The sequence below is a fragment of the Trichosurus vulpecula genome, chromosome 6 (assembly GCF_011100635.1).
Source record: "Trichosurus vulpecula isolate mTriVul1 chromosome 6, mTriVul1.pri, whole genome shotgun sequence".
Taxonomy (NCBI): Eukaryota; Metazoa; Chordata; class Mammalia; order Diprotodontia; family Phalangeridae; genus Trichosurus; species Trichosurus vulpecula.
The window spans coordinates 13,076,764-13,090,670 of record NC_050578.1 but is presented as its reverse complement, the minus strand read 5'-3'; the positions used below and the strand labels follow the sequence as shown (position 1 = coordinate 13,090,670).

Below are 13,907 nucleotides of genomic sequence, written 5' to 3'. Positions count from 1 at the left end.
CCATCCATCTCCACTATAATCCAGTATTTCTCCTTATCTTTGTGGCCAAACTCCTTGAGAAGCTTATCTACAATAGGGACCTCTCACTCTTATTTAACTTCCTCTCACCAGCTTCTTAAATCTCTACAGTCTGACTTCATCATTCCACCAAAAGTGTCCTCTCCAAAGTTACTAAAGATCTTTTAACAGCTCAATTTAATGACCTTTTCTCAATTCTCATCCTTCTTTAACTCTGCAGCATTGGAGACTGTTGACCACCCTCTTTTCCTTGATAATCTCTTCTTTCTAGGCTTTCATGACAACTACTCTTTCCCAGTTCTCTTCCTATTGATCTGACTTTTTCTCAATCTCCTTCACCCAGGTCATGCCCACTAACCATAGAGCCTCATCTCATCAGCTCTCATAGATTCAGTTATCATCTTTAGGCTGATGATTTTTAAATGTACTTGTCTTGGCTCTAGACTTGTATCTCTAACTGGACATGTTGAACTGGGTATCCTACAGATAGCTTAACCTTAACATGCCAAAAACTGAACTCATTATCTTCTCACCCAAGCCTTCCTCTCTTCTAAATGTCCTTATTACTATCCTCCCAGTCACCTAGGCTTACTACTTGGGCGTCATCCTTGCCTCTCACCCTAAATATCCAACCTGTTGCAAAGACTTATGAGATTTTATCTTTGTAACATCTTGCACATATATCTCCTTCTCTCTTCTGAAATGGCCACCATCCTGGATCAAGCCCTTATAACCTCATGCCTAGATTATTGCAATAACCTGCTTGCCACAGATCTCTCCTCACTCCAGTCCATCTTACTTTCATATGTCCAAGTGATCTTCCTAAAGCCAGGTCTGACCATGTTCCACACCCTCTCCCTCCCCAAGCCCCAGTCAATAAACTCCAGTGGCTCCTTCCATGATCTGATATAAAATCTTGTTTGACATTAACCCTTTATAACCTGCCCCTACCTTTTCAGTCTTCTTTTACCTTATACCCCCTTCCCCATGTATTTTATCACCCAGTGACAGCAGCCTCCTTGCTGCTCCTAGAACAAGACTCTCTGTCTCCTGACTCTGGGCATTTTCTCTGGTTGTCCCCCATGCTTGGAATGCTCTCCTTCCTGGCTTCTTAGACTTCCTAGTTTCCTTTGAAGGACACCTCAAGAGTGAAGGAAGGAAGGAAGGAAAGAAGGAAGGAAATAAGCATTTATTCAATAAGGCACTATGCCAAGCACTTTATAATATCGCATTTGATATTTGCAACAACCTTGGGAGGAAGGTGCTATTATTATTCTCATCTTACATTCAAGGCAACTGAGGCTGACAAAGTTTAAGTGATTTGCCTAGGATGCCACAATGAGGAAGTACCTGAGGCTGTATTTGAACTCAGATCTTCCTGATTCCAGGCTCAGTGCTCTGTTCACTACACCGTCTAGCTGTCTCTGTGAGCTTGTGATTGTGACTTACCTTTCGATAGCCCCATTGCTGGTTCCCCTTCATGCCATGACAATCATAGAGGGTGACAGGGCTACTGTGGGAAATAGCATCAAAGCAAAACTTTCGGGTATGGAGTGGTTCTCCAGGACGCACATCTTCTCGCCACCCAAAGGTGAAGAGCTAGGAAAAAAATAATATATTTCAAGTGAGTTTGAGTTTTTGTCAGGCATGGGAAAATATTACTTTTCTCAGTCCAAAACACCTTTCTTTGTGGTCAGCCATAGAAAGGGTGATTTCAACATTTCCAACATCTCAGGGACTTTGATCAAAGCAGGCATCAGAAAACACTTCTACCCCACTGGCACCAAGGAGAGAGAAGATACAAAAGGAGATAGATATCAGGCTGTGAAGTCAATGCTCCCTAGAAAGGACAAAGTCTTTCAAATCTCCACTTGAACTCAAACTCAGATACTGTCCAATCAGCCTAGGGAATACATTTCAATTCAACAAACATTATTAAGCACATGCCAAGCACCGTGTATTAGGGGACACAAAGATAGAAATCAAATAGTTCCTCACCTCAAGGAATTTACATTAAATAGAGGGGAAACAACATGTATGCAGATGAGTAAATATAAAAAGAAATAAATATAAAGTAATTTTTTGAGAAGGGGAGTATCAAGAAAAGGAGAATCAGAAAAGCTTTCACATGGAAGATAGCACTTGAGGTGATCCTTGAAGGAAGCTAGGGATTCCAAAAGGCTGGTCTGAGGAGGAAGGGCATTCCAGGCATGAGGAACAACATGTGCAAAAGCAGAGACACGGGAGATTGGATATCAGGGATGGGTAGCAACAAGCTGGACAAGTTGGCCGGATTGTAGTATGCCCTATACTATGGAATAAGTCTAGAAAGATGAATTAGAACTGGGTTGTGAAGGATCTGATTCTACCTGCCAAACAGATGAGTTTATATTTTATCCATAGAGGCAATGGGGATCTACTAGCACTTCTTGAACAGGGGAATGTGGTGGTCAGACATATGCTGTAGGAAGACAAATTTGGCAGCCTATGGAGAATGGAGAGGAGATAGGCTGGATTCTGGGGGACCAATCAGGAGGCATTGTAGTGGTCAGATTGGCGGTTATAAGGAATGAGAACTTGGTCAGCAGTGATCTGAACAGAAGGAAGAGAATGATATTTAAAAAACAATCTTGATACAGCTTAAAAGAGCAAATACAAGGATGGAGCTGAGGAGAAGTGCAGGGAAATAAACCTGGGGAAGCAGACTGTTGTCTCCGGAGATATTGAGCAGAGGCTGACTAGCCATCTGTCAGAAACATAGCAGGGAGCAGGAGTGCAGCACGGGGTGAGAGGCCAGAGTCTACGACCTCTAAGAGACCTTTCCAAATCTAAGATTATCTCATTCTGAATGCAGTCAAAAAAATAGAAGAAGAAAAGGAAAGAAAATGAGGAAGGGTTGTCATTGTGCAAGTAAAATGGGAAAAAACCTGGGACCAGAGGTAAATATGAAGCTGCAATGTGTCACCATGGGCTTTTTTTTTTTTGGGTGGAGGAGTGAGAGACAACACACAATATACTGTTAGCACAGTTCCTTAATATAGTGCTAGGGACAGTTTTAGGTCCTGCAAAGGAAATGGAAAAGTAGGGAAGTTGGCATGATTCCAGAAGATGATAACAACAACAAGAAAAATGATCAAATGGTTATCCAAATAGTCTGCATGAAGAAAAGCTAAGGAATTGGGGTTAAGTGGCCCGAAGAAAAGAAGAATGGAAGGGCTAGGTCTGCTGCCAGGAGAAAGCACATTGTCTAGGGGGTTGAGGAGCAGCTATTTGCAATCTCCATGAAAACAGGACAAAAAGAGACACTTGTAGGATAAAAGCTTTTTTTAGCTGAGATATTTGAAAGAATTTCCTGAAAGGAGATAGTGGACTCTTTTCTGGGACATTAAAAAAAAAGAAAGTAGAGATAGCCCCATTTCTTTATTAGAGTTCATTCTTTCCAGGAGGTAGAAGAAAAGACCCCTCAAGGACCTTGTCAGTTCTAGAATATTGTGTTTATCTTAACTTTTAGACCCAAGTGCTCTCCATGGGTTCTTGAGGAGCAGAAAATTCACAAGGCTCTATCATATATGTATGTCTACATATATGTATATGTATGTATGCGTGTGTATATATGTATGCATACATGTGTGTATGTGTTTATGTATATGTATATGTATGTATAAATCATATATTAGATATGCATATATAACATTATTCTCTACATTTGTTATTATTTTACTGTCTCTTGAAGGGCCTTCTTTACTTTCTTTAACTCTTCTGTGGCAGTCCAGGAGAATGTGAGCTCCTTGAGGGCTAATATCAATATAGAACTTTAGTGTTTGATCGTTATCCAGTGAGGTGTATGGTATAGTTACGCATTTTACTGATGAACCAGATGATTCTGAGAGAGGGTAAAGGACTTGCCTATAATCACAGAACTTACAAGTGACTGGGGTGGGATTTGAACCCTGGTTTTATAGACTTTGAACCCAGCATTCTATCTCCTGTGCCTGGCTGACTCTATTTCAGTTGCTCAGTTGCGTCTGACTCTTTGTGAACCCATTTGGGGTTTTCTTGGCAAAGATACTGGAGTGCTTTGCTATTTCCTTCTCAAGCTCATTTTACAGATGAGGAAACTGAGGCAAATAAGATGAAGTAGTTAAGTGTAAACCCAGGGTTACACAGCTAGTAAGTGTCTGAGGCTAGATGTGAACTCAGGAGGATGAGTCTTTCTGACTCCACGCCTAGCGCTCTGTACATTGCACCACCAATAGCGCACATTTCTATAGTACTTTGAAGTTCACGAAGTGATTTCCTCTCTGCTATCTTATGAGGTAGGCAGTATTAGGATAATTATCCACCTTTTACAGATAAGGAAACTGAAGCTTAGAGACATTACATGACTTGCCCAACATACTGCTAGTGAGGATCAGAGGCAGGATTTGAACTCAGGTCTTGACTTTGGCCAGGTCCAGTCCTTTCCACTTTCCCATACAAAACATTATAGTCCTAGTTAAGCACTAAACTAAAGGCCATTTAAGTTCCAGGCATATAGAAAAATGTGACCTTCATCTCTAAGTGGTCTTTAGAGTAACTTTCATAGGTTAGTCTTCCCTGTCTCTCAGTGCAACATATACATGTTATACATACAATGTAATCCCTGTTATGCTTGTTTTTCAAGTTTAGGTGAAACTGGGTCAATTTATTTTACTAGGATAAGCCATATTACCAAGTACATTATTGGCTGGGTTAGAGAAATCTCCTAGACTCTAAAAACTATTTCTCTTGCTGCTGCATTAAAAGAATTCCCTTTTCCATGACTTATGTTGCAAGAAGCCCCTGAGATAACTGGTGTTCCTTGATTTATGGTATTCAATCATCACATCTGCTTTAGTTCCATACTGGAAAGTGCATTTGATTTGTAGTCAGAATCCAAAGCCTGCCTCAGTACCTATGTGACTTTGGGAAAGTAATTTCCTTTCTTTGGTTCTCATCTATACCATGAGGGAGTTGGCCTCCAGGTTCCTTTACAGCTCTGGTCCCTATGACCCTCCACTAGCAGCTAGAGCAGCATCTTTGGTCTTTATTGATTTTTGTCATGTTTCTACTCATTTGGACACCTTTATCACTGTATAGACTTTATCAAATAGCAGAATTTTGTACTGTTGGCCGAGGTTTCTTGCTGCCAAGGTAGGGCAGGAGGAGAGTCATTAATAGTGGGTAGCTTAGTTACAGCCAAGGCTGAGAATTTCAAACAGCATTTCAAGCTACCAAACCATAGGAGAAAAGTGAAATAAGTGGGGAGCTTGGGGGAGCTTGGGAAACAGCGAATCCACAAGAATGAGTAGGAGTGGAAGCCAGACGTAGAGTTGGTCAGGATGGGAAGCGGCCCAAACCAGACAATCAGGCAGTCAGTCAATAAGTGCATATTAAGCTCTTAGTCTATGATGGGCACGATGCTGAGCCGGGGGAATACAAATAAAGGCAAAAACACAGTTCCAACTTTCAAGAAGCTAACATTTTAATGGGGGAGACAACATGTAAATGACTATTTACGCACGAGATAAATACCTTGTAAATGGAATGTAATCTCAGCGGTAAGGCAGGTAGTTAGCAAAACCAGACAGGAAAATCTAGGATCCAAATAAACAAAGATGGGAATCTTAGGGACACTGGACCTACAGATCTTTGGCCTCTATCTGACGAAGTACTGGGAAGAGCTACTCCTGTCCTTGTGCCAGATCTGGAATCCTGACACCATCAAGGATTGGCAGCATGATGTTGTAGAAGGAACACTGATGAAAAGACCTGGGCTTGAGTTCTATCCTCATTGCTGTGAGCTTGGATGAATGACTTAATGTCTTTGAGCCTCAGTTTCCTCAACTATAAAATGGAGATGAAGGGTAGTATGGCACAGTGGGTGAAGAGATGGTCTCAGAGATCTGGGTTCAAATCTTGCCTCTGAAACATACTGGACTTGTGACTCTGGGGAAAGTCACTTGGTTTCAACTCCCTAAGACTCAAAGTTGCAGATGAATTGCCCATCTTAATTGGTTGAAGGAGATTTTACTCCTTCATTTCCCTTCTACTAATAAATCACGTATCTGGTCCAAGGCGGAACAATGGGGATAACAATATTTGGAGGGGCAGCTGGTGGTGCAGTGGATAGAATGCACAGCCTGGAGTCAGAAAGACTCATCTTCTTGAGTTCAAATGTGGCCCCAGTCACTTCCTAGATATATGACCTTGGGCAAGTCACATAAGCCTTTTTATTTTTTACTTAATCCTTTTTGTCTTAGTTTCCTCATCTGTAAAATGAGCCAGAGAAAGAAATGGCAGACCACCCCAGTATCTATGCCAGGAAGACCCCAGAAAGAGTCATGAAGAGTCATATACAACTGAAAATGACTAAACAACGACAGCCCGTGGGTCTGAGGACCAGCCTGGCTAAACTCAGGGTGACCGGAAGTCTGGCCACCAGGCAAGGGACTGGAGTGGTCCCAGCAACTTAAGAAAACCACCTACCGAGGCATGGAGGGAAGTTCCAGTTTTCTATAATGGAGGCCATCCTAAAGCCTACAAAACCAGAGATCTTTTGAAGCTGTAGGGCATACATTTGTTTCTAGACCATGCTGCCTGCACACTCCCTCGCTACATCACCTTCTTCCTCCTGCCCCCAACCTAAAACCTTGGACTCTGCTCTGGAAGCACCTTGGGCTGCCATCAGTGAGCCTGGAGCCAGGCCTTTCCTCACCCTTTCCCAGCCCTTCTCTAGTTCTCTTTTGTGCACCATTCTTCTCCTATTATGTGAGTTCCTTGAGGGCAGGAACCAGCCTGCTTGCTTATTTTTACATCCACAAACCTAGCAAAGTGCCGGGTACTCAGCACTTAATAAATTCTCTCTCCTCTTTTCAATATATTTGAGGAGGCAGTTTGAGATAGTTGAATGAATCAACTCAGATTCTGGATTCAGAGGACCTGGGTTCAAATCCCACCAGCGAGCTTACCACTGCATGATTTTAGGCAAATCACTTTATGCCTCTGGGACTCAGTTTCCATATCTGAAAAAATTAGGGATCTGACTAAAATGTTCTCTGATGGACTTTCCAGTTTGAGAGCGACAATTGCTGTGACTCTTTCCTGGCACTTAATTGTATTTCATGGATGCCAAGGTGATCTATTTTCCATTTATCGGAACAATTGTTTTGCTTGTTCATTCACTCAGTGAGCATTTATTAAGCATTTACTATGTACAAGGTGCTATGCCAGGTGTCGAGGATATTACAACAACAAAAAATTAGTATAGGCCCTCCAAGAGCTTATTTTCTACTGTGGGGATATGACTCATAAGCAGAGAAGTCATACATTTTCTGAACTTATTATCCCAGCTCTGCCTCATATTATCTGTGAGGCCTTGGGCAAATAATTTAACCTCTCTGGCCTCAGTTTCTCCATCTGTAAAGAGAGGATGAGGTGGTTCCTGAGGTCCATTCCAGCTTGAGGTCTAGGATCCCATCAGCCAGGTTTCTCTTTATCATGTCAAAGACAATTAGCTTATTCTAAAGAGTCATAATATCACTTTTCAGACTCCCCCTCATTTTTAAAAAAGTAGATAAAGTTTTACCTATGTAATTTCTGCAAAATAGTGACAGGAAGAAGCATTGAAGCCCTTTTCTTTGTCTGGATTTGCTATGATGCCCATTTATAGATTTTTTTTGGTAAGGCGAGACTTTGTCTTTCTATCTTTTAAGCCCATAAAAAGACAGTCTTTACCTGCTGACTAGGTCATCTCATTTTTGCCTGACTCACTATGCAAGTAATTCTTCAGTTTGGAATCAGACTTTTCAATAATGGATGTTAATTATTCAAATGCGACAGCAATGCAAGTTTTATTTTATCAGTGGAGGGAACTCTTGGTATGCAATCTCCCTCTACCAAAGCAGATCAAGACTAGTTCTAAAATTTATAGTCTCGGAGAGTTAGTTGCCTTAGGAACTGAGGGATTAAGTGATTTTCCCAGATCAGTATCTAGTGTGTGTCAGAGGTGGGTGCAAACTCAGTCCTTCCATGGCCCTCTATTCACTTCACCAAACAGCCTAGAGATTCATTGCCATTTTATTAACTCCAAGGATTATACAGTATTTTCATTCTGTTTTGGAACATTCTAATGTGCTAAATACAGTAAAGCTGGCAATGCTGAAACATTTATTGCTTAAATCTTGTCAACTGGATTCAGAAATATTTGTTTTTATATGGAAAATGAATGTTTTCTTCAACTTTTCTTGAAATACTATGCCCAGTCCACAGCAACTACAGCTTTCCCAGGGGCTGATTCCTCCTTATGCTGAATCTGATAATTCCATTGTTAGACCGAACCCATTTATCACAGTAAGTTGTCCTTCCACCATTTATGTTGATGACTTTATCTTGATGTCAACATGATCACTAAAGCTCTTGGGATGGGGACAATGCCCGGCTTCCATGTAGGAGTAGATAGCAAATTCAATTATTTGCCTTTCATGAGGTCACTGAAAAACAAGGATGGACAAATTAGGCCAAGAGCTCCTCCTCTCTATGCCTCCACCTTATTGCCAGGATTCCTTAGGGGTCCTAAGTTTTATTTTGAGATCTAAGAGTACTTTGTATCATTAGACTTTTGATTAAAAAAATGAATAAACAAAACAATAAAATCTTTCTTTTGGTCTCTAAAGGAAATATTAAAAATCCTAGCATACTAATACCACAGTAAAGAACTAAATAGATGGGGCTAGCAGAAAGAATCACACATCTCTCTTTCTTTGCTAAAGCCTGTCTAGTCTTTCACTGCACATACGGCTCAATAGATATAATGAAGGACTCTCAAACTTCCACTGTTCTCCTTGGAAGTATTTCTCCCTTTTTCTCTTTTGTTTTCGTCTTTTTGGAAACCACCCTTTCAACTGTGAAAGGGCTTACATTCTTGTTCCTTGAATTAGAAAATCGAATAATCCCTGCTCTGACACTTCCTGTCTCATTTAGCAATTGAAATCCACACATAAAAACACTAGGTTGTACTGGACATAGGAGTGAATTTAGCCTTCAGTTCATTACAGCAAAATAAAACAGATTGTACTATTTTAACCTCAGAATCAATTTAATGCGATCTGTATTTCAAATATGATTAATTCTTTCCCTTCTGTCAGCCTAGCTTAATCTCTGAAAAGCTCCATCTTCTGGGTCTCTGGGGACTGGAAATCTCTGTGTTAAAAAGCCATTAACCTTTCCACTTCTTGGTTTACTCAAGCGGGTTTTTTCCTCCTGTCTGGTGCTGCCCTCTGCTGATACTTTACTGAACTGCAGACCAGCCAAAGAAAATTAAAAAAGGCAGAATGGTGGTGTTTGAATAGGACTTTTAAAGTTATTTCTACACAATTAACTTTGCCTGTACTTTCGATCCCCCAAAACAGTCTCTATCTCTGCTCTCAGTAACTGAGTGGTATTTGTATGTGGAAGGCAATTTCTTCTCGTAAAGTTACTCAGCAGAGGAAGATTCAAGCCATCATCTATCTCAGTCTAGCTTCAGATGAAACTTATCTGGCTGAGAGAGTTGCCTGGCTGCTATGATAATATTATTTTTGTGTTCAGAAGAGTTGAGACAGAGGAAGAGTTCACAGATTTCTCTTCCTCTCCCTCCTTCTCTCTCTCAAACACACACACACACACACACACACACACACACACACACACACACACACATGCACACAATGACTTGACCTCACTGTATTAAGGCCTGCACTATAAACAACCTTCTGAGAATGCTGGTTTCCTAAAAGCTTGTCATAATTTCGTGGGGTCATGGATTTAGAGCTAGAAGAATTCTTTGGGCTCATCTTGTCCAACAACTTGCTTGTCGAAAATAGAACCTCAGAGTGATGAAACAAAAACACGAAATTTGAGAGTTGGGCAGGATTTCAACTGCCATTTACTTCAAGCCATACCCAAAAGGGATTTCCAGAATAACATATCTTCTTGAAGCCCTACAAGATGTGGTGCCCAGCAATTGATTCAACTTTGGAGTGGCTCTACTGGGGAGGAAGTCTTTCACAGATTTGCCTTTTAACAATTTCTAACCATTGTTCCTGGGCCAAAGAGAAGAGAATCCCAATTCCTCTTCTACAAGAAAGTCTGTCATGTACTTGAAGACAGTTATATACTGTGTGAGCTCTTTCTTTGCAAGGCTAAATATCCTTGGTGCCACCAGGGGATACTTATGTGGCTTGATAGACCAATACTTAGCACACCTTTGTAGTGCCACAGTTGCATTAATCAGCTGCATTACCCTTATATCACAGTACTACAATTGCATTAACCAGGCCCTTACAAAAAAGTTGGAGATAAATTGGCTTATTCCCCAAACAGAACAAGTGGGCAATGTGTGCTGCCTTGAGAATACCATGCCTGTCCTTTGAACTGCTCATCTTCAAGAGATGTCCATATAATTACTTTCACCAAGAACTGCATTTTTTTCAAAGCAACAATAAATAGGAATGAAATATTCCTCTTCTCCAGTTGTATGGCCTCAAGCTGTTGTCTTACCTAGCTGATCACTTAAATAAAATTTAAAGTTGGCTGTGACAGTTAAGGAAGGGGTCAGCCACTCACATTTCAACGGTGAGAGATTTAAAGAGAGATTTTGTGATGCATCCCTTCCTTGTAGAAGAGATGAGTGTGATGATTAGGGGCGGTTAACAAGGCCTCTAGGAGAGGACTTTTCCGGGAAAAGAGGGCATTTTCCAGTTCATGTTACAGAAGTGAAACAGGATGTTGTCCCAGATTAAACCTGAATTTATGGGGTTATCTAATCCAGGAACTAGCCAAGAGTCAAAAGTTTGCTTGTATGAGTTCGTGGTAATAACAATCCAGTGGAACATGGTAGGGATGTGGCTAAAATTTCTCTCCCTCAACATCTCTCCCCGCAATCTCTATAAAACAATGCTAGAAGGTCATACGAGGCAGACTATCATCTCACTAATGCCTGCTATCTTTCTTACACTTCCTCCTGACCTTCTCTGGTTAATGTGAGTGTTCATAGAGTAGGGAATGAATTTCATTTTTTTCCTTTGCATCCCTTGGTCTCACAGGCCCTGCATGTATTTAATAAATATTTGATGAGTTAAATTTGACTCAGACTCACATCACACCAGAGACTTTTGTAAAAGCTATTTAAAAAACCCAAAAAACAAAACCCTCAAAGGCTTATCTTAGTTCTGTCAACTAACCTGTAGGATCAGAACTTCAAAGGAGATAGAAATTTTGTTTGTCATTATTGTGTTTGTAGAGCACCTTATACTTAAATTTTTTATTATGAACTTAATTATCAAATATTTCAATAAGCAATACCTATGAACTTTTTAAACCACTTTTTATTTTAAAGCACATATCCTTTTTAAAGCACTTTTACATATATTGTCTCTAAGCCTCAATTTACCCATTTGTAAAAAATGAAATGGTTAGACCAACTATTCTGAAAGTCAGCTATTGTTATTACCTTCTCCCCACTCCATATGAGGAAGCTGACACAGATAAATAAATTGATCTGCCTAAAATAACAAAGCTAAACATGTTTAGGGGTTAGGGTTAAGACTCAGGTCTTCTGACTCCTTCCTTAGGTCAAGACTTTTCCTATTATGCCTCAGTTACACTTCTCTCTCTCTCTCTCTCTCTCTCTGTCTCTCTCTCTATCATATGTGTGTGTCTGTGTCTGAAGTACCTGTTCATGGGACCACGTCCTTTCAGAGCCGTCCTTCACACAGATGTCCAGCCTCAGCTCAGTCCCCGTAGCACCATGTTTGCTGTCTACACAGAGGTTGGCGGCCACATTTCGAATCTGCAGAAGTAAGAAGAAACATTGGTTGTTAGGCTTTGAGTCAGATGTGATATAATGGATGGAAAAGAAAAGGGAACAAAATAAACGATGTGACAATAACAATTAATTATATAATTATTATATAATCATAATGATGATAAATAATAAATCTTCCCTCACTAGATTATCTCCTTGAGAGCAGGATCTGTCTTTTGCCTCTTTTTGTGTTCCTGGGGCTTAGCACAGTGCCTGAGTACTTGACAGACATCCGATAAGTATTTATGGAATGAACGAATGAATGATGTAGTATTTACAGAGTTGTTAGAGTGCTGTGTCAAGGTACCAGGTTGGGGCATGCTCATCTTTTCCCGATAAGCCCCAGGACTTAGCTTGATAGTGCTCCCTTCTGTTTTCTTTCCGCCACTGCCTCTCCTCTGTGTACCCAGGTTCCTTCACCTTAGTCTGCAGAAGAGGATTTTTTTTTCTTGTCCCAATCTATTCTTTTGTCTCTTTACCTGCTCCTTAGAAATAGTACAACCCTCCATGTGGGTGTTTTCAAGAACTTTATTATCAAACATCATAGGGACCTATACATCAAGTTAAAATAGTGAACAAAGGGAGACATCTTGAGGCTTCACTAGTTCTGCATACAGACTAAGAGCCAGGCCTCATTGTCTCTTTATTATTTTGCTTCTTCTCTCCCCTTCTTCTCATTTTTGAAGTCATTGGCCATTCTGTCTGGGTAATTTGCTGGTGCGAGTCCTATTATTTCCAGCTGATGAATTTGGTTTGGCAAAGCTGATAGCTATTTCTACCTTTCAAGAAACTGCTTCCCTAGTGTTTATTTGTAGGGATGGGATCTCTCAGCCTATACCCAAAGAGTCTTTGTCCTGGACTCCAGGCCTCCAAGGAATTTATTGATGTCTCCCTGACTTTAGGCTTTCTGGTGGATACTTTAGGATTTCCGGTGGTGCCCAGTGTAGTTCCCATGGCTTCCGGGATAAAAAAAGACCCCTCTATCTGTTGTCAGGATCTAAGACTTCTGATACAGATATTCTCAAAAGCATAGGAAAGGGCTCAGAAGGTGTTGTCAAAGACTCTACATGCTACAATAGGGATACCTTGTAAAGTCCTCCACTATTTTTTGCACTCAAGACCTCAGGTACCTCCCAGTACAGTTCGGTACACAAGACATTCCCAGGGTTGTTGTTGTTTATCTTTCATTCTCAAGTAGGACCATGACGTCAGGAAGGTGATGCCATGACTTGAAAGTGAATTGTGTTTAAGCGAGGGAAGGCTGTGCAAAGTCACCAGCTTCACTTTCTTTTCCTGACCTTTCTGAGTCCCGTGGCAAGGTATAGATCAGGATGACTGAAAATGCCTCCCTCCCCACCTTCCCCCCAGCACATGCATAACACAGGGAAGGCAACCCCTGAGGACCCAACAGCCACTCAGAACTGCTCTGCTCTGTCGTGTTGAGGCAGCTAATCTAGCTTTCTTGCTCTCTTCCCCTCTGATTTTCACTGCTCTGCAGTGCAGTATGATGTATCTGTCTAAACAATGGCTCAGAGCTGCTGGGTTTCCCTGCTTTTCTAAGTTACTTACAGAAAGCCACAGAGAGGGAAGAAGGCTGGCGTCCTCATTAGGGCTATTGGCAGTAGCTGCTGCCTTCCTGTGCCCACTGATAAATTGACTTGCCTCTCCACAGTAAGCATCATTCCTTTACAGTTTATTCTCTCTCCCTTTCTGGTTGGTAATAGGATTAACCCTGGTTTTTTTGTGCACATCCTGTGGCTACTAAATACTGGGCATATAAAAGTAATAAATTAATTAATAATGATTTTTTTGTGTGTCCCAGCTTGCATTTCTCTTTCTCCAAGTGACTCAAGCTCAGCTGCCCTCCCTCCTACCACACAGGTTACCATGGAAAGGCCTGACTCTCAAAGAAAGCAAGATGCAGACATGTATGAGTAGTACAAAGCCTCTGATGTTTTTGTCTTGGAGTGGTGTAGTTTATTCTTTATTTACTAGGGAATAGGAATATGGGTGGAGGAGAGATGTA

The 13,907-nt window shown here is 41.0% G+C and overlaps 1 protein-coding gene across 1 annotated transcript in view; it reads right to left on the bottom strand.

Annotated features, from left to right (window-relative positions):
* The window catches only part of GALNTL6 (polypeptide N-acetylgalactosaminyltransferase like 6), a 1,125,319-nt gene that overhangs the window by 31,355 nt on the left and 1,080,057 nt on the right, over window positions 1–13,907 (bottom strand). Inside the window, exons 12-13 of the mRNA XM_036763330.1 lie at window positions 11,750–11,866; window positions 1,468–1,617 (exon numbers count right to left, since the gene is read on the bottom strand). Coding sequence (XP_036619225.1) covers window positions 1,468–1,617; window positions 11,750–11,866 — 267 coding nt within the window. The remainder of the gene's footprint in view (window positions 1–1,467; window positions 1,618–11,749; window positions 11,867–13,907) is intronic.